The 23,632-nt window shown below is 37.6% G+C and overlaps 1 protein-coding gene across 1 annotated transcript in view; it reads left to right on the forward strand.

Moving 5' to 3' along the window:
• The window catches only part of NRG3 (neuregulin 3), an 877,186-nt gene that overhangs the window by 826,277 nt on the left and 27,277 nt on the right, over nucleotides 1-23,632 (forward strand). Inside the window, exons 5-7 of the mRNA XM_034776411.1 lie at nucleotides 2,140-2,242; nucleotides 7,940-8,066; nucleotides 19,160-19,287. Coding sequence (XP_034632302.1) covers nucleotides 2,140-2,242; nucleotides 7,940-8,066; nucleotides 19,160-19,287 — 358 coding nt within the window. The remainder of the gene's footprint in view (nucleotides 1-2,139; nucleotides 2,243-7,939; nucleotides 8,067-19,159; nucleotides 19,288-23,632) is intronic.

Consider the following 23,632-nt stretch of genomic DNA (forward strand, 5'->3'; position numbering starts at 1 on the left):
GTTGAAGCATCAAGGGACATATGAATCTTTAGCACATCTGGCACATAAATATCTTGTGACACCAGCTACAACAGTGTCATGCGAACGCCTGTTCGTACTTTCAGGAGACATTGTGAACAAGAAGTGGGCAGTATTATCTCCTGCAAATGTAAACAAATTTGTTTGTCTGAATGATTGACTGAACAAGAAGTAGGACTGAGTGGACTTGTACACTCTAAAGTTTTACATTGTTTTATTTTTGAATGCAGTTATTTTTTGCTTATAATTCTATATTTATAAGTTCAACTTTCATGATAAAGAGATTGCACTACAGTACTTGTATTAGGTGAATTGAAAAATACTATTTCTTTTGTTTTTACAGTTCAAATACTTGTAAAAAAAATAAATATACGATGATCACTGTACACTTTGTATTGTGTGCTGATAATTGAAATTAATATATTTTAAAATGTTGAAAAGAGACAAAAATATTCAAATAAATGATATTCTATTATTGTTTAACAGCGCGATTAATCACGATTAATTTTTGTAATCGCTTGAAAGCCCTAATTACAATATATTATTACCAGGAGAAAGAGGACCCAGGCAAAGACCTTTAAAGTAATAAATGGCCATGTTTAAGGTTTAAAGGTGGTTAGTAATGGTAAAATAGAGTTGCTAAGGAGGGGAAGTGTTAAAATTCTTACCCCTGAATAACTAGCAATTTATACTGTGAGGAATGCTGTCTGTGTGTAGTCCTCAACAGCTAGCACTACTCTGTCAATACTACATAACATATCACTAAGCTGATATTATGTACAAGTTATGGATCTAGGGTTTTACTTTTAGGTATGTACTGTCTTGAAAGAGAATCACTTTTATGTTTTTTAAACTCCCATTCTCCCAATTCTACTACTCCTTCTATGGTTTAGTACCACCTTACCCAACATATGTAAGGGTAGCAGGATTGAGTCCGGTATTAGTATAACTCACGCTGCTTTTAGTCTGCACTGAAAGACTCTAAACCCAGAAAGGAAAGCTGGGTTAGTCTATGGATCACACATTGCTTATACGATGCCTTTTCCCTTTTTGACCCCTCCTTTATGTTCAAAAAATTTCAGTCAGCTCTATTACAGACATAACCAATCTCACTCACTTGCATATATCACCTCTATGTTCTCCCCAATTCCCATCAGAAAACTTATTTTGGCATTTAGATATTTCTATATCTGCATATTCTCCTGCAGTCTTGTGCCCTTATCTTCTCTTGCAGTATATTAAGGGATAATGATATGAACCAAGCTATTTAACACCTTGCCAGCCTGGAGAGGAAAGCCAGGGGGAGGGGAAGCCTTACTTTAAGGAGCTATTGATCAACCAATATGTGGAGTTCCAGTTGTATATTAACCAGCTGATGTTGGCATTCATGGATGTGTGTGTTTTTTTTTCTTGTTTTGCTAGTTTGTTTATTTCAGTTCAGTTTCTGCTTTCAAATTAATTAGAAAATGATAAAGTTTATCAAGTATTACTTTAAGAAGCTTCCATGAAAGTAATACCCTGTGCAGTGTAGCATCGCAGTCTTTGGATTTCATCCAACTTTATTGATTTTTTTAAAATAGCACTGTAAATCACTCAGTGTTTTATGTTGTTTGTAAGCTTGGAATCCAAGGCATGACATGGGGAGCAAGAGATAGTAGTACCACTTAGTCAAAACAAAAAACTAACTTCATTTTTCGGTTAGAAAAATGCTTGAATTCTAGTGAGCCTTGTGAAACTTAACGAGCTTTGCTCAGTCCTGGGTATGTCTTTAGGCCCAGGTTCTTTAACCACTGAGATATTCAGAATGATTCTAACAAGACTGGAAATTATTACTGAGGCCAAAGATAAAATTAAAGTCCTTAGTCTTTCTAATTATATGTTTTGCAGTGTCTTTGAGAACCATTAGCAAGAAATCTCATGAGAGGCCATGTTATTGTAAATTTTCTTAACTGTTTTCTAGACAACAGAGGAGCATCAAAACTGTTGAGTTCTTAGCTGAACCAAACTCCCAAATCTCTGAGATTTGTCTGTTATTTGTTAAAATAATAAAATATTGACAACCATTTTTTTCACAAATATTGTTTTTGATGCTATCATAATTCTCAATTTTACTGTCCACAGAGAGCGAAGAGGTGTACCAACGCCAGGTGCTGTCTATTTCCTGTATCGTCTTTGGCATAGTCATAGTGGGCATGCTCTGTGCTGCGTTCTACTTCAAAACAAAGTAAGAGCCTTCATCTAGCATGTTTATTGTCTAGTCTGTCTTATTCCATGGCTTTCCAGCATGTTATAAACTGGTAATGTCTCTAAAGAGAGTCTAGAACAGCAAGTTTCTCCATGGTGATCTCAGAAGGCCCTGTACCCGAGTCTACACACAAAATTAGGCTTTACAAGTGCTATGTGTTCTTTTTTCTGATATCTTTTGTCTCCCTTGAAGTAACAGGAAATGCTCTCTTCCTTGAATTTTCAGTACTAATATGTTTATAGGCATATTCTGATTTCAGTTCCACCAATGTAAATCCAGTGCAATATTATAGGGCAATAAATGTTTTGTCCTTTTGGAGGAAAAAAAAGGTTAATCATACTGCCTCCTTTTGTGCTTCATTTCATCTCCCCTCCCTTCACTCCTCTTCTGTTTCTGCCAGCTGGAAACAAGGAGCATAATTAGCAGACATATACAGCTACATCTTCGCAGCCCACCAACAAGTGTTGATAGATCACTAGCATTCTCTGGACAATAGTTTGTGAATAGTTCATCTAACTAAATAACATAGTAACAAGCAAGAAATATATGAGCCTATACAATGTCCATCCCTTGTAATAAAATGCTTTCCAAACAGCTGTATTATCTTTCCATTGTTTAATTTTTTCTCTCCTCCCCTCTCAACCATCATCTTTTAATATTGTTTTTAAGTTATGTGTCTAATTTAAGTTGTAGCCACCTCAGAGAAGGTACCTGGATGTTTATCCAAACCTCTTGTGTTTGCAAAATCTCATCAAAACTGCCTCCTTGATGTTTTGTCATTTCTGTTTTCAGATGAAATCAGGACTTGCACAAGCATTGCATGAAAATAGAAAAAAAATAAGAGTAAAGGTTAATAAAGGTTTTTCAAACCTCAAGACAGTTTTGGTTTGAGTTTCAGGCGAAGGCTGAGGTTGGTTCAAATTTCATTGAAGCCCATTCACTCTGATATGCTACATTAATTTTTCCAGAGTATGCCTTGAACCCAGAGTCTGAATGTATGTTGGTCAGATGGATATAGTGGGAGAAGAAATGGAACTTTTCTCTCCCGCTCCTCTTTTCATATAGAACTTCTTCGTAGTGAAAATTGTGAGTGCAGCATGTAGCCTTGCCATAGAAAGCAAGGTTTAACTCGTATCTCAGATCTGCAAGGAATTGCTCTCCCTCCAAGGATTGGGAATTCAACTCGATCATGGAATGGATGCTGAGAGAAAGAGGAATTAAATGCTGAGTTGGAAGGACATACATACAGGCAATGGGAACAATGAGAGAAACATGCCTCTCTCCTCAAAAAACAAAACAAAACAAAACACAAACAGTTACTTAACTGTGTGTCCCCCTTTGCACCACTGTGGAAGGATGGTGGGAATCTAGACCAGATCAGCACTCCAATCCATTACAGTTCATGGGGAAGAGCGGGGATGGTGACTTATGTGCGGGAGCTCTGGTTGCTACAAGTTGTCCACAGACTTGTGAGTCTGATTCATGATGCAGGAGATTGGGAAGGGCTGAAGCTGGGATGGGGAAGGAACAGATGTCTGTGCCAGGATCTGGGAGATGAAGCTTGGAGAGAACTAGGGAGATGGAATAGCACTGTTACTGATGATTGCAGGTGAATGAACTTAATTCTTCCTTGGTGTCCAGAGCAAATTGCTCTAGTGGGGCCCTTATATACCTTACATGGAATTTGTTGTTGTAAATCCTATGTGAATGGGGTGTCTGGCTACAGTGCCATTTCCCAGAGGCCTTACACACCACACAAACAAACCAAACCCACCAGCCAGAGTGCTATCCCTAATTCTCCAAAGATAGCTACATCTGACTCCAGCACTATCACACTGTATCAGAAATTGAATTCCCTAACTGGCCTCCTCTTTTTGATTCTTGTAAATCTGTGACATAGTCCCACCTCCTGGCTTAGACTGCAGGAGAGGCATCAGAGGCCATGTAGCTACACAAACAGGTGGTACAGGGTTTGCTCACAGGTCTGAAGGAGGCAGGCAGTGTTTGGAGACATCATGGATGTGTGGAAATGGCTGAACCTGGTCAGAGATGGAAAAGAAGCTGGATGGAGCCCTGTAGGTTTTGGAGTCCTTTCAGAGTGTTGTCTAAACCCTTCCCTGGATGGCTGGAAGCACCATGGATTTGACTCCTTCCTCCAAAACCAACATATCCTGGAGGATCCACTGTAGCCACAGGGCCATCTACATGGAAGCAGCTAACACCCTGATTCTTCACCCCCTGTGGATCTGTTCTTACTCCCTGTTGATCTGGCTCTGTTGGAGTCACACTGTCAGCTTCACCTCTGTTAGTGGTAAACCAAAGGACCCCCTCCTCTGAAAGGGTAGTTCCCAGTCACAGCGGAGGCTCTCCCTTGCTTTGCCCTCCCCACATATTCAGAGTCCTAGGACCACATATCATTGTATGTAGGGTAATATTTAGATTTATTTATGACATGTCCAAAAAATTAAAATGTCCCTAAAAGTTAGAGAATCTCTGGTCTGACCTGAAGAAGAGCTCTGTGAAGCTCAATAGCTTGTCTCTTTTATCAATAGAAGTAGGTCCTATAAAAGATATTACCTCACCCACCTTGTGTCTCAGAGAATCTCTGATAGTGTTAGAAAAAATAATATTTACTTGAATAAAATCTAGAGTTACTTAACCTGACTATTACACAGTTCCTGTTGCTGTCTTCATATGATATTTTTCCATGTATTTTCAATATAGATATTTAAAAACCAAACGAAACCTTTAAAATACATTGCCAGAGGAATTAAAAGACTCTGTCCTTCCAAGTCTTCATTTGGAGGTTATCAGAGAAGTATTTTAAGGGTTAAACATAGAGAGAGACTACTACAAACAGAACCTGGATTGTTCTGTATCATTTTGATTTGTATGGACACTGATGACTTGAATTATCATTTCTGACTGAAGGGCAGAAATAATAGCAGTTTATACCATCTGTTAGCAGAACATCTGTAAAACAGAAAGAAGACCCATTTGTTTTGCAAATAAAAACTTCAAAATAAATATTTTAATTGTCTAATGACTTTTAAGTAGTAACCAACCAAGACCAGCTGTTTCTGGCTTTTATAGTTTCTAGTACATCTTACAACTTGTTGCAGGAATTTAATATACACAAATCCATAATTAACTCTAGGTTCCATATTCATAAAATAGGATGAAAATGTCAAATAGTAGATCATTTTTGATTGTGAATAAGCTTTTAGACTCCCAATTAAGTTTATTCCAAATGTTAAATGTTACAAGAGCTTAGTTGAATATCCCTGTGTGTTTAGATAACTGTGTGAGTGAAGAAATGTAGCCATACAGAAAGAAAGCCCCAGACTTACATTCTTTCTCTCTCTTTCTGTCTCTATATAAATATAAAAATGAGGATTTTATTATTTTTGTTCATTATTATATATTTGTATCCAAAAGTTTAATCATATTGTGCTACTTTTGGTAAGCGGTTTGGCTATCATTATTTAGGTCACATTTTTTATGAATATATTTATAAATAGTTTATAAAAAGTTAACAAATCTTATAGATGTTTTAATAAATCATTTATTGATGGTTATAGAGTCCAACAAGTGAGTAGTAGGTGGCCTCTGACACTGGCTTGTAAGAAATTTAAATGTTTGTCCATTGGAATATGCTGATTCATCTCAAACAAAATCATTTGCAGGAAAGGGTTGGTTGCCATGAAAATTCTGTTGGGAAAAAAAAAACATTTAAAAATCATTGGCCCATCCCATTTTGACATTTTCAAAATGAAAAACTTCCATATTTTTGGTTCAATACAACTTTTTGTTTCAAAATTAAGTTAATGTAGGGGGGGAGGAAAGGTAAAAGAAAAACAAATTTAAAAGATCAAAATAGACATGAAACATTTAGTATTGATCAAAACATTATGATTGACCCAATCTGAATTTTTTTCAGTTTGTAAAAAATTTTGAGATTTCAACTTTTCATCCCATTTGGGATAGTAAAAATGTCAAAGTCTCAAAAATTCTCACAGTATGGGAAACCCAGGACTAATGACCTTAAATTACCTACAAACATACTACTCACATTTGTAACATGTTTATAGTGTCTGTTAATCAATTCTTAACCCTTTGTTTGCTGTTTAAAACTAGATCCTTAATGTAGTGTTGGCATCAGAGGGTACTGAGTACTAGATTGGTGGAACATTTTCAAAATGTGATGGAGTTTTTCATTGAAACATCAAATTTCAACACAAAAAGGGAAGAAAATCTTATTTCCTCCCCTCTGGGTTTTCTATTTCAGTTCAGCACCTTACTGAAAATACTTAACTTTGTCCAAATTTGGGCTATTGCTGGTGTGAAGCGTGGTTCTTGCTCTTAGACGGGCTTGGTCTATACTTAAACATTATATCAACTTAGCTACAACTGTCAGGGATGTGGAAAAACACACCCCTGACTAACACAGCTTTGCTGACAAAACCCCAGTGTAGACGCAGCTCTTTTGATGAAAGAGAGCGTCTGTTGACGTTGCTAACATTTTTGGGGGAGGTGTTGTTCCTACACTGATAGAAAAAACGCCTTCTGTTGGTGGTCAGCTGCGTCTGCACAAGAGGTCTATGCCGGTATAGCTGTCTCAATGTAGGCTTTATAAGGCCACCCAAAGAATGCTGCTGCAGCTGTGTATACTATTTTCTGTAGCAAAAAAAAATGTAATTAGTTTTTATGGGTAATTTAAAGTCTGATGGAGTCACTCTGTAGCTTATCAAGACTGAATGAACAGTCACAGAGATAAAAGGCCAAAGAATGTGTCCAGTTAATAATCACTGCCCAGCTGGGCTGTCTGCATTCGAAAGATAAAAGAAATATTTAAAATGCAGATTATTGCATCCCATCCTCAGTGATGTACTGACTTTTAGGACTCAGATTGATGGTACAGTATGGCAGTAGATGTAGAAATTCAATAATGAAATCTGTAATTGTATGCTGATCATTGCTTGTCATTATGGCTCAGCTAGTAGCATCCCCCGTCTCTAGCACATAGGGTTGTGAGTTTAAGTCCAACCCAAGAGTTTGTCTTCTTGCCAGTTGGGCTCATATCCAGTGCTTTTCCTGCGTGTATGGGGAAAGCAGGACTGTTAAAGTCATTAAACCAAGATCAAATCTACAATGCTTTTCAGGTAAAAGTCAAAGATCCTATGGCAGTTTTCATAATAAATCGGCAGTAACAATGGTTTCTTGGCCAAAAATCTCTGCTACAAATGAAAACATGTTCTTTAATCTTTCAAAGCTATTTGTGAGCTATGTTGAATGCACAGCGGATGCTCTATTTTCTTACAAAAATACTACAACACCAGTATCTAGTTTAATATTACAGTGCAGTATTTTAATATACTTTTATACATTTATATACATTTAAATTCAGGATCTGTTTTCTTCCCTGCTTTAAACTTCATTAGATAATGTTTGCTGCATTGAAATATATGGAGATACTGGTAGATTAGCTACCAGATTGACATGTTTGTTAATCCACTAGGAGCTATCTGTGTTTAATTACTCTACCTAAAGTTTTTAGCATCACTGATGAAAGACAAGATGAGGCTGGGGGTGGGGGAACATGGCTATAAGAATATCATAGTTATTGTAATGGAGAAAACAAGTGCATTTCTATATGAATTGTATTTCTGCCTGCAGGAAACAAACTAAACAAATTCAGGAACAGCTGAAAGAGACCGAGAATGGGAAAACCTATAGCCTTAATGCTTCCAGCATGATGGCAAAATCAGAAACCATGGCACAAAGCCGAGTCCAGCTGCAAAATGTAAGTAATTTTGCCAACTGCAATACTTAATTGTCTGGCTGAGTTTGTGGTGTTGATAGCATCAGACTTGCTTATTGCTATTACTCAGACATAACCTTAGTTCACACCCATGATTGGTAGAAGAATGGGGGAAAGATATTTCACTTTACTTTCAACTGATTTTAAACTTTCCAATATAATGTATTAAGAATAAAAATGGTTCTGCATATGAAGATTGTATGGATTTGTTGTTGTAAACTCCAGCTTCTAAATAATTTCAAAAGCTGTAACTAAATGTATGCATGTACGCCAATATAAAAAAAAATAGAAAGATGATTCTCCAATGAAGAAACTCCAGATCATCTTGCGAACTTGACCTTAGATGAAATAATATTAGACCACAACCAAAAGAGTTTAGTTGTCCATAAATAGCTTTGTACATAGCTATCATCTGAATCCAGTGACATGTAATTTTACATGCAATCCCACAAGCATCAGATATTGATTGAAACAAGGAAATTATGTGTGATAAATCCCAAAGTATTTATCTTACATTTCTAGTCACTTTCCAAAGGCTGTCTCCCCACCCACACCCCTTCCCACAAATCACACACTGTTAGTACCGTCCACGTTTAATGAGCAAAGATATGCGAAGAAAGGAACAAAGACAGTGGACCAAGGGAACAAAGACCCTGCTAGCATACCCAGAAATACAGTATAATGGGCAATCACATGAGATGTATTAAAGCCTCTCCAAATGCTTAAATCTTTCTGAGTTTGTATTTTATTTGTGAATCTAAGAAATCATCGTACAAAATGCAATTTATATTCAACTGAACAAATGTACTAAGACAATGAAATGCAAAACCCATAAATGAGAATCCTGTCTCTCTCAAATGTTGTTAAGCTTCATTTTACCACAGTAGTAGATTTGTTTCTTTTTCTTTGTGATAGATGAGAGAAACAATAGGCTTTCATCATGGATCACAATTCAGTATTCAATACATTAAGGTTAGCTCTTAACCTCTCACCTTCCATACCAGCTCCAGCTGAGGGTTTGTCAGACCTTACAAGATTTGAGGAGTTTCAGTCTAGCCAGATTCCCCCCAAAAAACTGAGATGCAGCAGGAAATAGGGAAGAACATTTGTACCTCTGAGTCAATATTAAAACAATCCCTCCCACAGGTTCCTAAACTCATACTGTAGCCTCATCCATGCTTCAGCCAAATTTGTTTGCTGAACTGGTTCAAAGGCCTGATCCAAAGCCCAGTGAAGTCAATGGAAATCTTTTCAGTGACCTCCATAAACTCTGAATAAGATTCTAATATATGGGTCCAGATTCATCAATACACTCTAGTTGCTTTTGTGTTGCCTGGGTGATACAGAGCACCAATTCAACAGCCAATTAAGCTATTTTGTATCCCTGGGGAGTGCTAAGCACCTGGCTCATAATTGTGAATATGACACTCATTTTTAACCAGTTCATGCTAACTTACTTCATATTTAGTTTGGCTAAGCAGAGGGGATAGGGTCAACTTTGTTTAGATCAAGTTAGCCTTAAACAATATAAAACTGTTTAGAACCAGTTCAGCAAATGCAGATTGAATACAAGTCTAGACAGAATCTCCATTGCTGAAGGGAAGACTTTTGGATGATCACACAATGTGCATTAAAGGTATGGCTCCTTTTTTGTGCAGAGTAGCTCCAGTAAACTGACCTACTTCCAATTCATGATACCTATTAAAATTCCTCCTGGTTTAATTTCATCTGGTTCAGTTACTTTTCACTCTCCCCCTTCTTCTTCTTCTCCTCGAGTTCTTGTCACAGAACTGTGCGCAAGCAATGGCTCTTTGTATTGCTGCAGCGAGGTTCTTCTTCATACAGGTCTCCCCAAAGAGTTGGCAAATGAGCAAGTGCTCCATGGTCTGCACCTCACATATATTTGTGTCATCAGAGTGCACCCCATTTGATCATATTAGTCTTTGATCTGCTAGTTTGCATGCACAAGTGGTTCAGGCAGCTCCTCTTTGACCAGTCTGTATTGGCCCCTCTAGAAAGATCCTCTTGGGGTTCCAGATCTATTTCAGTGCATCCTACTATGCATAGTCTTTCATTCCATAACCTCGTCATGCCTAGCCAGTTGTCGTATCCAAAGGCACAACATTGGTTATAAAATTCTTTCACAATTTAAGACATTTGGTTATTCCTGTGTGACCATAAAATGGATGTCTTGGATCGTTCATCTGCTGTGATCATTCCCTTTGGCTTGCTACCTTCCTCCTGATATCAGGTGGTGCAATGACAGCCAGTAAGTACAGGCTGTCCTTTGGTGTTGGCTTTAGACATCCTGTTATTCCACAACAACTGTCATTTAAAACAGGGTCTAATTTCTTAGCATGGACAGATCATTCCAACACTGGATAGGCATAATGTGCTATGGAGTAGCACCAGGCAATAGCAGTGGTTGGCAAAGTAGCAGGATTGGCTCCCCACGTTGAGGTAACCAACTTTCAGAGGTTGTTGTTACGGACGCTAACTTTCCCTTTTGTCTTCTCTACATGGACTTTGAAGGAAAGTGTCCAGTCCAATGTCACCACCAGGTAGACAGGGTTTGGATGATTAGCCACTAGGGTTTCATCCCAGGTGATGATTAATTTCTGCTTGGCTTCTCAATGGCATAGATAAAAAACTGTGTCTTGGTCGGGTGGACACGAAACCGGTTCTTATTCCTCCTTACAAAAGCTTTTGTGAAGGTTGCTGATTCAGAATAGCTATCATCTGTGTTACCAGCACATTAGCTGGTGAAGTGAAGTCTGTAAAGTGCTTTTTGTGATCCTTTGCTCTAACCTATGCTATATACAATAGGTCTCAAATATTACTATGTACATTGTCTCTTTCCCTTTCTTTTTAATTGTCAAATATATTTTGTTCCAGCTTTGTAAATAATTATTTAGTGTCTTTTGAGCATTTGACAAACACACCATAAGCTTCACTGATGTCCTATTCTATTGTCATCATAATAATGCTTATTATGAACCTTTATAATGGTCATGATAGCTGAAGGGGTAGTTTGTGGATTCCAGTTTTGGGGGATTTGAAATAATAAACAATAACAATGGTTTTCAGCCAAAGTTTGCTTACCAGCCAGTGCTGTTCAGAATGGTGATTACCAATTATGGTAATTAACATACTGTTTTCCAGATCTTGTTGCTGCTGGCAGGGAGATGCTCTAGCCTTGCTTTTAATGTGTTTTTCCTTTGGGAGCAAGGACATTAAGGAACTAAAAATAGAATGACCTTGCACGGTTAAGGATATAGCATAACTGCAGGGTAATAATGGTTTCTATTGTTGGAAAAACGTTAGTGCAGGAAGGCACTTCATTAAATATTCATAAACCATCACAGTAAAACAACAACAACAACAACAAAAGACTTTCAAACTAGTTCCCCAAAATGCAAAATATCAACCCTAAGGGGGCAAATCCTGCCGCCTCCTCAAAAGCTGTAATGGGGCTCTGGTGTGAAGGGACTGATAGCTGGACATTGATGGGGAGGCAGAGCATTCCCATGAGGAAACAGAAGTATATTGGGACCACACAGCACTACTTCAGTCACTGAGTTGTAGTAGTCTCCATGGAACTTTGCCTCAGCAGTTCACAATCTGTTGATGATGGGAAGGATTCCACACCCAGCCCAGAAACTTCTCTCCAGGGCACAGTCCAGCTAGTTAGACAGGGCGCTAGGCTGATCATTTGTGCATATTTTTGCCCTGATCCTTCTCCCATTGACGTCAAAGGCAAAAGTCAAAGTGACTTCAATGGAAGTTTGATCAAGCCTGTGCCATGGCAAAAGATGGATGATGAAGATCCACCCCTCCTTCAAAAAATTAGACATGCTTACGTGGCATTCATGAGAATTGTTCATTGGGGATATTTAGCAACTACTGAACCCTGATAACTGACAATGGGGGAACCTCAGAAGGCTTAGATATTTGATTTTCATATGTCCCACAAAAGTGTGCTTCTATAAATCTTTGAAGACTTCTCCTTGCCTACCCCTTTGAGTGAATTCCAAAAAATCTCTCTCCCTCTTTCCTACCTCACAAGTTCCCAGACTTAACTCCTCTTTCTCTAAACTGAGTCTGGTGACTCCTCCAAATTTTATACCCAGCTTATTTTCCCTCCTGTTCTCTGTAATAGTTATGAAACTGGGTGAGGTAGACAATGTTTTGTGTAAGGTTTATGAGTTTAATAAAGCCAAATGGTTGTGGTATTTCAGGCCACTGTTAAACATCTGCCGCATGCTAATCTAGAGGTTGGTACATTTAATTTGTGGATAAAGTGATCCCAATGCACAGATTCTTTGAAACATGCTATCCTCGCTCTCCCCTTTGGAAGAAGTCCAAAACACAATTAGTGGTACTCAGCTAACTTTGCAAAGAGGCTGGCTTTAAAGGAGCTTGACCAATTACAGTGCAAGGGTGCCACCTCTTCCCACCACCTTTTTAAAATTGGAGATTGGTAAATCAGGGTTGTATTGCTTATACTTTGAAAGGCACTTTGGGTTTCTGTTAATGACAGGTACTATGTTAATATAAATAAATTATTATTGTACTATTGTAGGTACACCCTATATTTCATTTTGAACCAAGCATTCAAATTGATTACAAATTTGCATTTCACTCTAGCCTAACTCATTATATTTGCAGCTGTTGCAGGAAAATATGGATTAATAAATCTCGATCCTTCTGATAGCCCACTTCCATGCCAATTAAAGATTTCTTTACAACAGCTTGATTAAATCACATACAAGGTTAAAAAACTCTGGATGTTTGCTTTCAAAATACTTTCCATTTGTAATGCAGTCTCTTGCTGCATCCTAAACTAAATGTTATCTAGTTGGAATTCATGTTTCAAATTGCGGTGTGGGATGTTCCCCTAAATTCATTAAACATTCATATGGAAGGGTTGCTTTTACAGTTATTTAATGAGATGTGAAATAGATGCTCAAGTTAAGCAACATGATATTCAGAAAGCAACAGGGATTGCTGATAGTATGAAATGTAGAAGCATTAGAATTCAGATTGTTCACATCCTTTATTTTTGTTTCTCCCTTCAGGAGAATATCCACAGCTAGGAAAGGAAGGCTACCTAGCAATATGTGGAGTTGTATTGCCTGGGCAGATCCACATTGTAGGACTCATGTGCCAGGCATGTGAGCTACAGAACATTTGGTATTAAATCTGTTGGGGGGGGGGGTCAAGTCACCCTGAGACCCATATGTTCCAGAAGTGACCCCACCCTATACTTCTCCTCAGTTTCTTAATGCTTAATGAAAGCATTCCAATAATGTCTCTGGAGAAGAGAAGAGGGAGAATAAGTGTAGATTTGTAGGTGCAATACACTTGGAGAGCTCCATTTACCAGGAGATTACATTCATTTCTTCTTTATGAATTTCTTCTGCAAGTCCACCCCTTTTCTCCCCCATACTAGACTAACCATCATCCACAAATTCTGTAATTCTATAAAACAAATCAGCAATCTTGTTTGTTAGGGAAGAATTATTATTTATAAACTTCTGCTGCTTATAGCTTGCGATTCTATTATCCCCCAGGTAGTTGTTGAGCTTTTTCCTCTTAACACTGCTTCCATTATTTTGTTAGGGATATAGTCTGGATTTATATGATAGTAATGGCCAGGATTACTCTAATTTTCTTGTTTGAACAGTGTTACTACATTTTTTATTTCCTATTTCATTCCCATTTGTCTGTTACTTTTCAGAAATAATCTCCAGCAATACAGTCAGCTAATTCCTGGGGTGTCTTGAACCTGGATCAGTTTGTGTGTCTGTACATATTTTCCAAGTGTTGTAATACTCTACTTGTTATTTATCAATAGTTATTTTTACCTCCTTACTAGTCATTCAAACTTCTTTTGTGATTTTTTTTCTCATTAAAGACATATTTAAATATGGCAGTAGTGCTGTTATTGTTAAGTCATCATTGATTTAAATTCCATCCTACTGCTTGTCTGGTACTACTACTTTTCCCATGATATATTTGTAAAATCGCCTTATTTCCCCTCTCCTCCCCCCACCCCATAACCCTTAGCATTCACTCATAAAGGGACAGATTTTGTCAGTTCTTAATGCAGCTACTTTGGGGAGTAAGAGGGAGAAAGATCCCTCTGCCCCTGTCTGACCACATTAGGGCTCCCTAGATTTTAAGGAGTACAGATGCTCACCTGCTATTCCACCCTTGCTTGTGCAAGTGCCAGAGACGGGGGAGACATGCAAAGAGAATGCTCCACCTTTCTTATCCTCAGAAGAAAAGGCAGGAAATTGAGACTCACCGGTGTTCTTCCTGGAGGTGGGAAAGGGAATCAACCATACTTCAATGCTTAATCTAGCCCTAAGGTGGTATTTTATCCATGTTGCTTTTTTGTTGTCTGTGTCTACCTACCCTGCAAGGCTTTTTATACTCAGAATGTTCTTGTTGGTCACTGACTACTACTTTCATTTCCACTAAAGATTTCCTTTAACTCTCATAATTTTGAGTAGCCCTTTGTGAAGCAAACTGGCCAAATGTTTGCATTCACCCTGACCAGCGAAACTGTGGGTTGTCAACCTAATTAAAATTCCTTATAGGAATTCCTGGCCTCTTTTAACACCCGTGGATTTTAAAACTTCCTGCCATTGCACCTTACTCAGTAGGTCTCTTAATTCCCCATCACTTTCTTTCCTGATGTCCAGTACTCTTGTTTTGCTGCATTTTGTGGTCACATTATTCACCATGCTTGGTTCAAGTACTTGTGGTCACTGGTTCCAAACTTTCCTATTATTCTCATATTCCTCACTATCAGGGATAAAAATGCCTTTTCTCAGTCTTGTCACTTTTTGCTGGAGTGTGTAATAAATAAATTCTTTATTGAACTATTCTATAGAAATACAGAGTAATTTGTTGCACAGCAAGATGGTGACATTTAAAGCCCCTTAATTTGTTGGGGGAAAGGGAGCGAAATATGTTTTGGCCTATGGGATGATCAGAACTGTCAGAAAGTTCAACAGCAAATTTTTGACCTCCATTGAACCCCTTGAGTGTTTGGGACATACACTGTAGTTTTGGCAGAGCTGTGATTTAAACAAACTATCATGGGAATGTTGGCAGTTAAATATTGACCACACTAGACCAGCAGTAATGAGAGAGATACTGTAAGCTAGTTAGAAATTCCAGCTCTTATAGTGGGTAGTTCTAAATGTGGGGCTATTTAAGGGGGTTCCTGAGAAGAAACTAGGTTTCTGACTTTGCAGAAAGTGGAAGCAGTTTGCACCAACCTATCAAGTTAAACAAATAAAATCATAGGTTCAGCTGATGCAAGGCTATGTCTACACTACAAGCTAGTGGTGTGATTCCCCTGCTTATGTACCCTCACAGTAGCTTGATGAGAGCTAGTGTAAGTATAAATAGTATTGCAGCCATGATAACATGGGCAGCTGCTGTGCTGACTACATACCACTGGTTTCAGGCAGCTTTGTAGCTGGCTTTCCCCTGCCCTCCCTTTCTGGCATTGCTGCCCCACAGGAATAGATGGTTGCAGATTGTACTCCTGGTTTCTGCAGGTGGTGAAGCTGACCCCCATTTCACCCTCCTTTGAATGGTGTAGTAGTAAAGCAGCTCCTTGCTTTTTGTATAACCCCATAATAATAATAATGCTTAACAGTTGTACAGCACTTGTCATCCAGAGATCTCAAAGCACTTTACAAAGGCTGGAATCATTATCCTAATTTTACAGTTGGTGAAATCCAGGCACAGAGAGATGAAATAATTTTCTCAAAGTCACACAAGTGAGGTGGCAGAGCCATGAATAAAATGAAGATTTCCGGACTCCCAGGCCAGTATCCTGCATATTAGACCATGCTGTGTCCTCAGATTTTAATAGTATATCTAGGAAAGGGGTGGAATATTACTTCTGAGAATCTGAAAGGATGGGTAATTGCCTATAATAGTTTATTTTCTCCATGAAACTGTGAGTAATTGAAAATTTGCACAAAGGTTTATTTTTTAATTCTATCATTATTCATTAATTTATTTAGCCACATGTATCAAAGGACTTTTCAGTAATTACTCAAACAAGAAGCACAAATAGTCAATCAAGAGACAATAAAAACCTAAAAATAAATAGGACAAATAAATCTTCAGCTGTGTTTTAAAATTAACCCGAAGAGCCTGCCTCAAATAACTGTACCAAACAGGGCGACTAGCTTGATTGTTCAGGTTTATTGAGCATCCACAATTCATTGTAGCCAGAAGAAGCTGTGGTTGCTCAGCACTTGTGAAAATCAGGTTATAAGTGTGTATAGGAATGGAATTTGGGAAATGGAAAGAGAAGGGACATGGAAAATATGGTCAATCTTAAGAAGGAATAAATACAGTAGTGAGTATAAATGTACATAAATATGTGACAAGGGACATGAATACAAACAAATTCCTACAGACAAGATGTCATTAAAATTCTCAAGACAAAAAACAAAAATGTAAACCTGATTCTTAGCTTCACAGGCAACCAATGTACACCTCTACCTCGATATAACGCTGTCCTCGGGAGCCAAAAAATCTTACCGTGTTATAGGTGAAACTACATTATATCAAACTTGCTTTGATCCACCGGAGTGCGCAGCCCCGCCCCCCCGGAGCACTGCTTTACCACATTATATCCGAATTCATGTTATATTGGGTCGCGTTATATCGAGGTAGCGGTGTAATTGCACAAAACTGTTTAGAGACTTGTGAAAAGTGCTTACTGGCATCTGACCCATCACAACTGGAGTCCTTGTGAGTTTGGCTCTTGACTTCAAGGAATGTGGAATCAGACCACATGAGTCTTTTATTAGTTTCTGTGTGAATTAGCATCATAATTATGGGCCATCTGTAAATTTAATAATGAAGAAATAAATCTGTCAGCTAAACAACACCAAAAAAAACCAAAACCCTACTACCCTGCAGAGAGTGCCTGTTGGGGAATTTGGTAAATGGGCTGGTATTTTATCCAGCCTTCTAGGGCACTTTGAAAGGATCGTGCCTTTCTTCATGTGTGGGGAGAACAGATGAATCGTGCCATCTTCTGCTCCAACCCACAGCAACTTTTCACAGCAATCCAGAGGGCAGGACTGAGCTCTAACTGTTGTTTATGGTTCACTTCAGACTCATGATTTTACAAGCCATTTGGACCTTCAGTTTAATCTGATGTAAAACACAAGAAGGGACAGGAATATCTTTCTCAAGTTAACAATTCATTCTTTTTGTAGATCAAATTGATTTATTCAGGTCAAAAATCAAAGGCAGTTTCCTTTTTGCATCTGGCAGAGAAACCATTAAAGTTTGAAACCTTTAGGAAAGCTGGCACCTTAAAAATCATACTTCCATTCTTAAAATGTTTTACCTACTATTGTTACCAGTGATAACTAAGCTCCCTATGACTGAAAGAGATCAGAACCTAATACATTTATTCTAGTTTATCAGTATGTTTACTTTGTGCATTTGACAGCACTTTGCGTATATTCATTTTCATTTTCATGTCTCCCCCTGTCTTAGTCATTTTATTCTATTGTTTGTGTGGATGTTTCACACAGTCAGCAGGGAGAGGAAAAACGCAGGGGGAAAATGTATTTGTTTAGCCACAGAAAATGGCCAGGTGAATCAAGGGTGGATGTAATAACTGAAACTATTTTTAACTCATTTTTTAAATTGACTAGATCTCAGGTTTCTGTCACCCATTTCTGATTTTGTTGAAGATGGTAGGATGTATGATTAAACCTAAGAAAGGGGATATTTTAGTTTTTATGTGCACTAAATGTTGGGCCTTTTCTATTAAGCTACACAATAACTGTGACAAAGAGAAGCATTGTGACAGAAATTGTACCAGTTCTTCACCATGGACAGTTTATATTGAATCACTGTTACCCTTTTTACTGTAATGGTTGTTCAATAATATCAGCTATGACTTTCTAGGGAGCGTAAGTGATTTAGGCATCCTTGAGTTAACTTGTATCATGTCCTATCTTGCACAATACTTTGTTTATTGCAAAAAGAATGCAAATATTGGTGATATATAGAAACCCAAAGTTGGAAAACATAGGGCCAACCAAGCTAACTTTAGGTAACTGTCAAGTAGCCTAAGAAAGCTGCCAACTGCACTGCTTTTTAACATCTACATGAAAAGGCAGATCCATTTCTCATATCTCTGGGATATTACCCAATGAACACTATGGATGAGCAAACTGGTTTGATAAAATAAGAATCAGACTGCACATTCATCCATCCCTGACATCATACTGAAATGGAATTTATTTTGAGTTTTTAAATGTTCTGTTATTCATTTTTTAATATTTACACATCTCTGCACTTTCTGGTTCCACTCGGAGCCAGATCAGAGAAGTGCTCACTGTATTTTCAAAACAAAAGACCAACATGTATGTAATTAGAAGAAAGTTTGTTCTTGTTTCATTTCCAAATTTATAGACTCTAGCGGTTCCTATGAGGATTAGTACTCAAATAGAGAATACCATACCCATAGTACCACTGGAATGCCAATTACTTTCAGACTGTAAATGTAGACCCCTGATGGGCCTGAGTCTCAAATTGCAAATCAGGATGTAGACTTTCCCCAAACAATGTTTGGATCCACCATTTCTTATTTATTTGAATCCAAGTGTTTTTTTTTTTCATTTGGGTTTGTTAATTCCATCTGTTAATGAAAGGAGACATAGCAAGGGCCCTGCCAGGTCCTAGGGATCTTCTGAGATATACCATCTTGCAGGGGTAGTTCTAAAATCAGGCATGTGACTAAAGGAATCAATATTATAGCATTCCCTAATACTAAGGGTAGAGGTACCTGTATAATACTGCAATAACACTAAATACTTTCAATATTTTAACAGTGAGTACTGTATTCGTGCTTTCCAATATGCATAGGTTATTTAATTCATTCTTTTTCTCCCAGTGACATTTTTATTTCAAGAAACCTCCCATCCTTCTTCTTTTTCATCTCAGATATTTATAACATGCATGATGTATTCTGCTTTTAATATATTAATTGCTTTTTATTCTCTGTACCACAGTATTCAAAGACAGACAGGCATCCTGGGCCTGTGATGGGAAAAGTTATGGAGTCCAGTTTTTCAGGCTCTCAATCTTTCCCTGAAGCCTTGTCTCCTGACAGAGGAAGCCAGACTATCAAGCAACATAGGTAAGCAAATGGCTCTCAGACCAGAAAATTGACAGGCAGAGATGTTACTGGTTTAGTGATACATATACAAGATTATTGTTCTTTGTGATGGACACACTCAAGACAGTATGTACTAAGAGACCTGATCCAATCATTAAGCAGATGACCAAGCATTTCCTTAGCTGTAGACATAAAAAGGCATTAAAGATGCTCACAGACTATATCTACCTTTTGTAAAGAGCCTAGAGGAACTATTAAGAGACACTATCAAAGCTGTAGACAGAGACTAGTGAACTAAACAACTGTATTCTGAGAAACCATTGAAAAACTGATTTTTCCTCTCCTCCCTATCTTAGTTCATGAAGTTAATGGCTCATGCTCCCCTAGGCAGGCTCTGTTGCAAACTTTCAACCTTTTCTGAATGTTTCTTTAAACAAATAGAATTCTAAATTAAAAATTATTGGTTTCGGTGTATATTCAGGAGTAGTAACAACCAGCAGTGGTTTTGAAGACCTACCTTTTAAAAGTTTGGATACATAATGCTTCCAAGGGGTCAATTTTCAACATTGAAAGAGATGCCCCCATTTTTTTTTTAATTTCTGGTTTTTCATATGACAAGTGTGTATGATGGGCTGAGATATTCATTTTCAAATTCATACGTGGTGTGAACAGCTTTATTTAGCATCACTGAAGTTGTGGTGATAACCTCTTGCACAAAGAATATGGATGATTTGATAAGGGGAACAACTAAAGATCTCAAAAACAATGGCAGGAAAAAATGAGGTCAGAATGATGTCCATCATGCAAGTCTAGGGAGAAAAATGTAATGATAATGAATACGGTCTATTCCTTAAGACTATCATACTTAATAAAGTCTTCCTTTGCCCTACTTTACTGTAACTCTTCTATTATTTGGTTGTATCCCAAAAGGACATTTCATTCTAGCCACCTAGATCAGCCACAATTTCTCCTTTTTTTATATTCTAATAGATTGGAAGGCTAAGAAAATCAATCAAAGTACACTGTTGAGCCAATAAGGGACAATTGGGTACCATTATATTTCCCTAGTTATGCCTTTTAACATGACAATAAACACCAACTCTCATGTAAAATTCACTCACTAGAGCCCCAGTTTCACAAAGTGTTTATACACATTCTCTAAGTGCTTTGCTGAATAGAGATGGACAACTGAATTGTGGCCTAGAACATTTTCCATTAAAAGATTTGAATCTCATTTTAGTTAAATGGAAAAGATATTTTATAACCCTTTAAAAGTAAAATATTTCAAATGAAAGAAATGTCCATATTTATGATCTCTCTTTCTCTGTGTATAAAATTATGTTATAAAGTTTCATCAGGAAATGTCTCTTGACTCTTATTTACATAATATATCATGAAATCATAAAAGCCCCAAATATTTTTAAACCTCCCAAAGATTACCCTAATATTTAAATGTTGTTTAAAATAAAAATCTAATAAGAACTTTCAAACACATTCATTTTTCTTCCACAAGGAAGTCACTATATAAGCCACACTTATTTAAACTCTTCTATATTAGAAGAATTCCTATACATTTGACAATAAAGTATCCAATCCAATATTCTGCACTGCTAATGCTGCCTTCTTAGCTGAAAGAAGAAAAACAGGATCAAACACCTTATTTGCAGGGTGCCAGCAATAAATTATATTAATATTACTTGCGTCAAAGATGTGTTTGCACTGATTGATGAGCTTGCCTTGATTTATAAATAATTGCTTTAGTAATTTTATAATTTGCAATTTAATATATCAAGCCTTTGTTGTATAAAACATGCAATAGACTTTAGAATGTCAGTGATTTATAAGCCCATCATTGATTTATGCATCATGCAACCGCTTCATAAGTTACTCTGTGTCACTGGTTTACAAGTACTGCACTACTGATTGATTAGTCATCTGTCTTATGTTGGTTTTTTTTTAGTTTGGGCCCTTTCTTTATAAGTTTTATGTTACAGATTTCAAACTAGTTATGATTAACTTTTGTTTCTATATTTTACATGTGACCAATTTAGGAAAGTAATTTTAATTACTAATGATAAATTTTGCCCTAAATATTACTTGTGTCAAGCAGTTGAGGTCCCTGGGGCAAACTGAGCAGTGTTATAGAACTCAAGTTAGCAGATAGCTTAAGCATATGATGAACTTTACATACCAGGTACAGTCCAACAGGAGATGGAGCAAAGGTGGGTTTACCCCAACTTTGTGCTCTCGGGACTTTGGGCTGCTCTGGTGTTGAAATGGCCCCATTGAATTAGAGCAGCCTAATTTGTAGCAGCCTCTCCAGGCCTGCCTATGGGCTTCTCCACATTTTTCAACAACTACTATTGCTCAAGATCTAGTTTATATAGGTGGAACAAATGACCACTTTGCTACTCATGAGACTAGAGTCTGATCCCCTTACTCTTGTTGTTAAATGCTAAATGCAAATTAGGGAGTCAGAAATCCACCGTAAAATAATTATATTTTCCTATGAAGATGGCAGAATAGTACCCTACTTTAGGGTCTAAACCTGCCTGTGTTCTGGCATTTTTATTTATTTATTTATTTATTTATATTAGAGCTGGAAAAAAAATTCTGGCAAAAGTAAGCTCTTTCTTTGTAGGTTCAGTAAACATTTCATATATCTGACCAGCAGAAACTAGGATGGCAATGTCACTTATCTGATATCTTTAGCCTCTAGGGGGTTGTGCATGTGTGTAGTGTACGGTTCATGAGCAAAGTCTTAGGCTACGTCTACACTACAGGGGGAATCGATTTCAGATATGCAAATTCAGCTACGGGAATAGCGTAGCTGAATTCGACTTATCTGATCCAACTTACCCCTCTGTGATGACGGCGGCAAATCGACCGTCGCAGCTCCCCCGTCGACGGCGCTTACTCCTACCTGGGCTGATGGAGTACGCGCATCGATTCGGGGATCGATTATCGCGTCCCAACGAGACGCAATAAATCGATACCCGAGAGATCAATTTCTACGCGCCGATCCAGGCGGGTAGTGAAGACAAGCCCTTAGTTATCATATTCAAAGAGCATATGAGTCCCAGGGCTAGACAGCTGGACCCCTTGGATATAAGTTGGGTGCTGTAAAGGAGCTGTAACATATGCAGCTCTGGAAATGTGGCTAGATTACAGTCCCTTTGCATCACTCAAATTGAGAATCTGGCTCATGATGTTAGACATAACAGCTCAAGAAATAAATGCTAGGGGAAAACTTCATTATCAATGTTTGGATTAGACACAGTCCTGAAATTCTTTTGGTGCCCCGATTCTACCTCTAGCACAGTGGCTCTCAACCTTTCCAGATTACTGTACCCCTTTCAGGAATCTGATTTGGCTTGTGTACCCCCAAGTTTCACCTCACTTGAAAACTACTTGCTTGCAAAATCAAACATAAAAATACAAAAGTGTCACAGCACACTATTACTGAATAGTTGCTTACTTTCTCATTTTTACCATATACTTATAAAATAAATCAATTGGAAAATAAATTTTGTACTTACAGTTCAGTGTATACTATATAGAGAGTATAAACAAGTCGTTGTATGTATGCAATTTTAGTTTGTACTGACTTTGCTAGTGCTTTTTATGTAGCCTGTTGTAAAACTAGGCAAATAACTAGATGAGTTGAGGTACCTACCCCCTGGAAGACCTCTGCATAATCCCCGGGGCTATACATCCTCCTGATTTAGAACCTCTGCTCTAGCAAAAACCCAGGGAGGAAAAACATTCTGATGCATAAAATTTACCTCACTACAAATATTGTAAAGAAAGAAAAGAAAGGAAAAAACCCTGCTAAACACATATGAGCTTTTTGTTATAGTAATTTATCTGATTCTTCTATACCATGGCTCCTTGATATACTAATCTCATTATAATCACACTGTTCTTTTCATAACATTCACAATTTTGTTCAGCTCCTAAGGATGCTGTTAATATTCTCTTAGAGACAAATATGATAAAGAGTGTTGTTGTTATTAGCTGTTTGATTTCTGTGGCAAGCCCATTACAATATATACAAAACCCAATCTGAAGTAGAACTAGTGAGACATACAAATGCAAAACCAAGAGTTTTAAATTTTCATATTTACCAACAGACTGAAGTATGTTTTCTATGTGGATCAAAGGGAAATCAGATCACAGCTCATATTACCGTATATTTACTTATCTGCTGTATGCCTGGGTGAAGATTTATCCAAGTCTCTTCTTTGAGGGAACCGTGTATAGCATAGACTAGTCTGGAGGCTGATTCACTCTATATCATCATTCATAAACAGTCTGACAAAGGGCTTGTTGTACAATATTACATCATCGCACAATATTTATTCTG

The sequence above is a fragment of the Trachemys scripta genome, chromosome 7 (genome assembly GCF_013100865.1).
Source record: "Trachemys scripta elegans isolate TJP31775 chromosome 7, CAS_Tse_1.0, whole genome shotgun sequence".
Classification (NCBI taxonomy): domain Eukaryota; kingdom Metazoa; phylum Chordata; order Testudines; family Emydidae; genus Trachemys; species Trachemys scripta.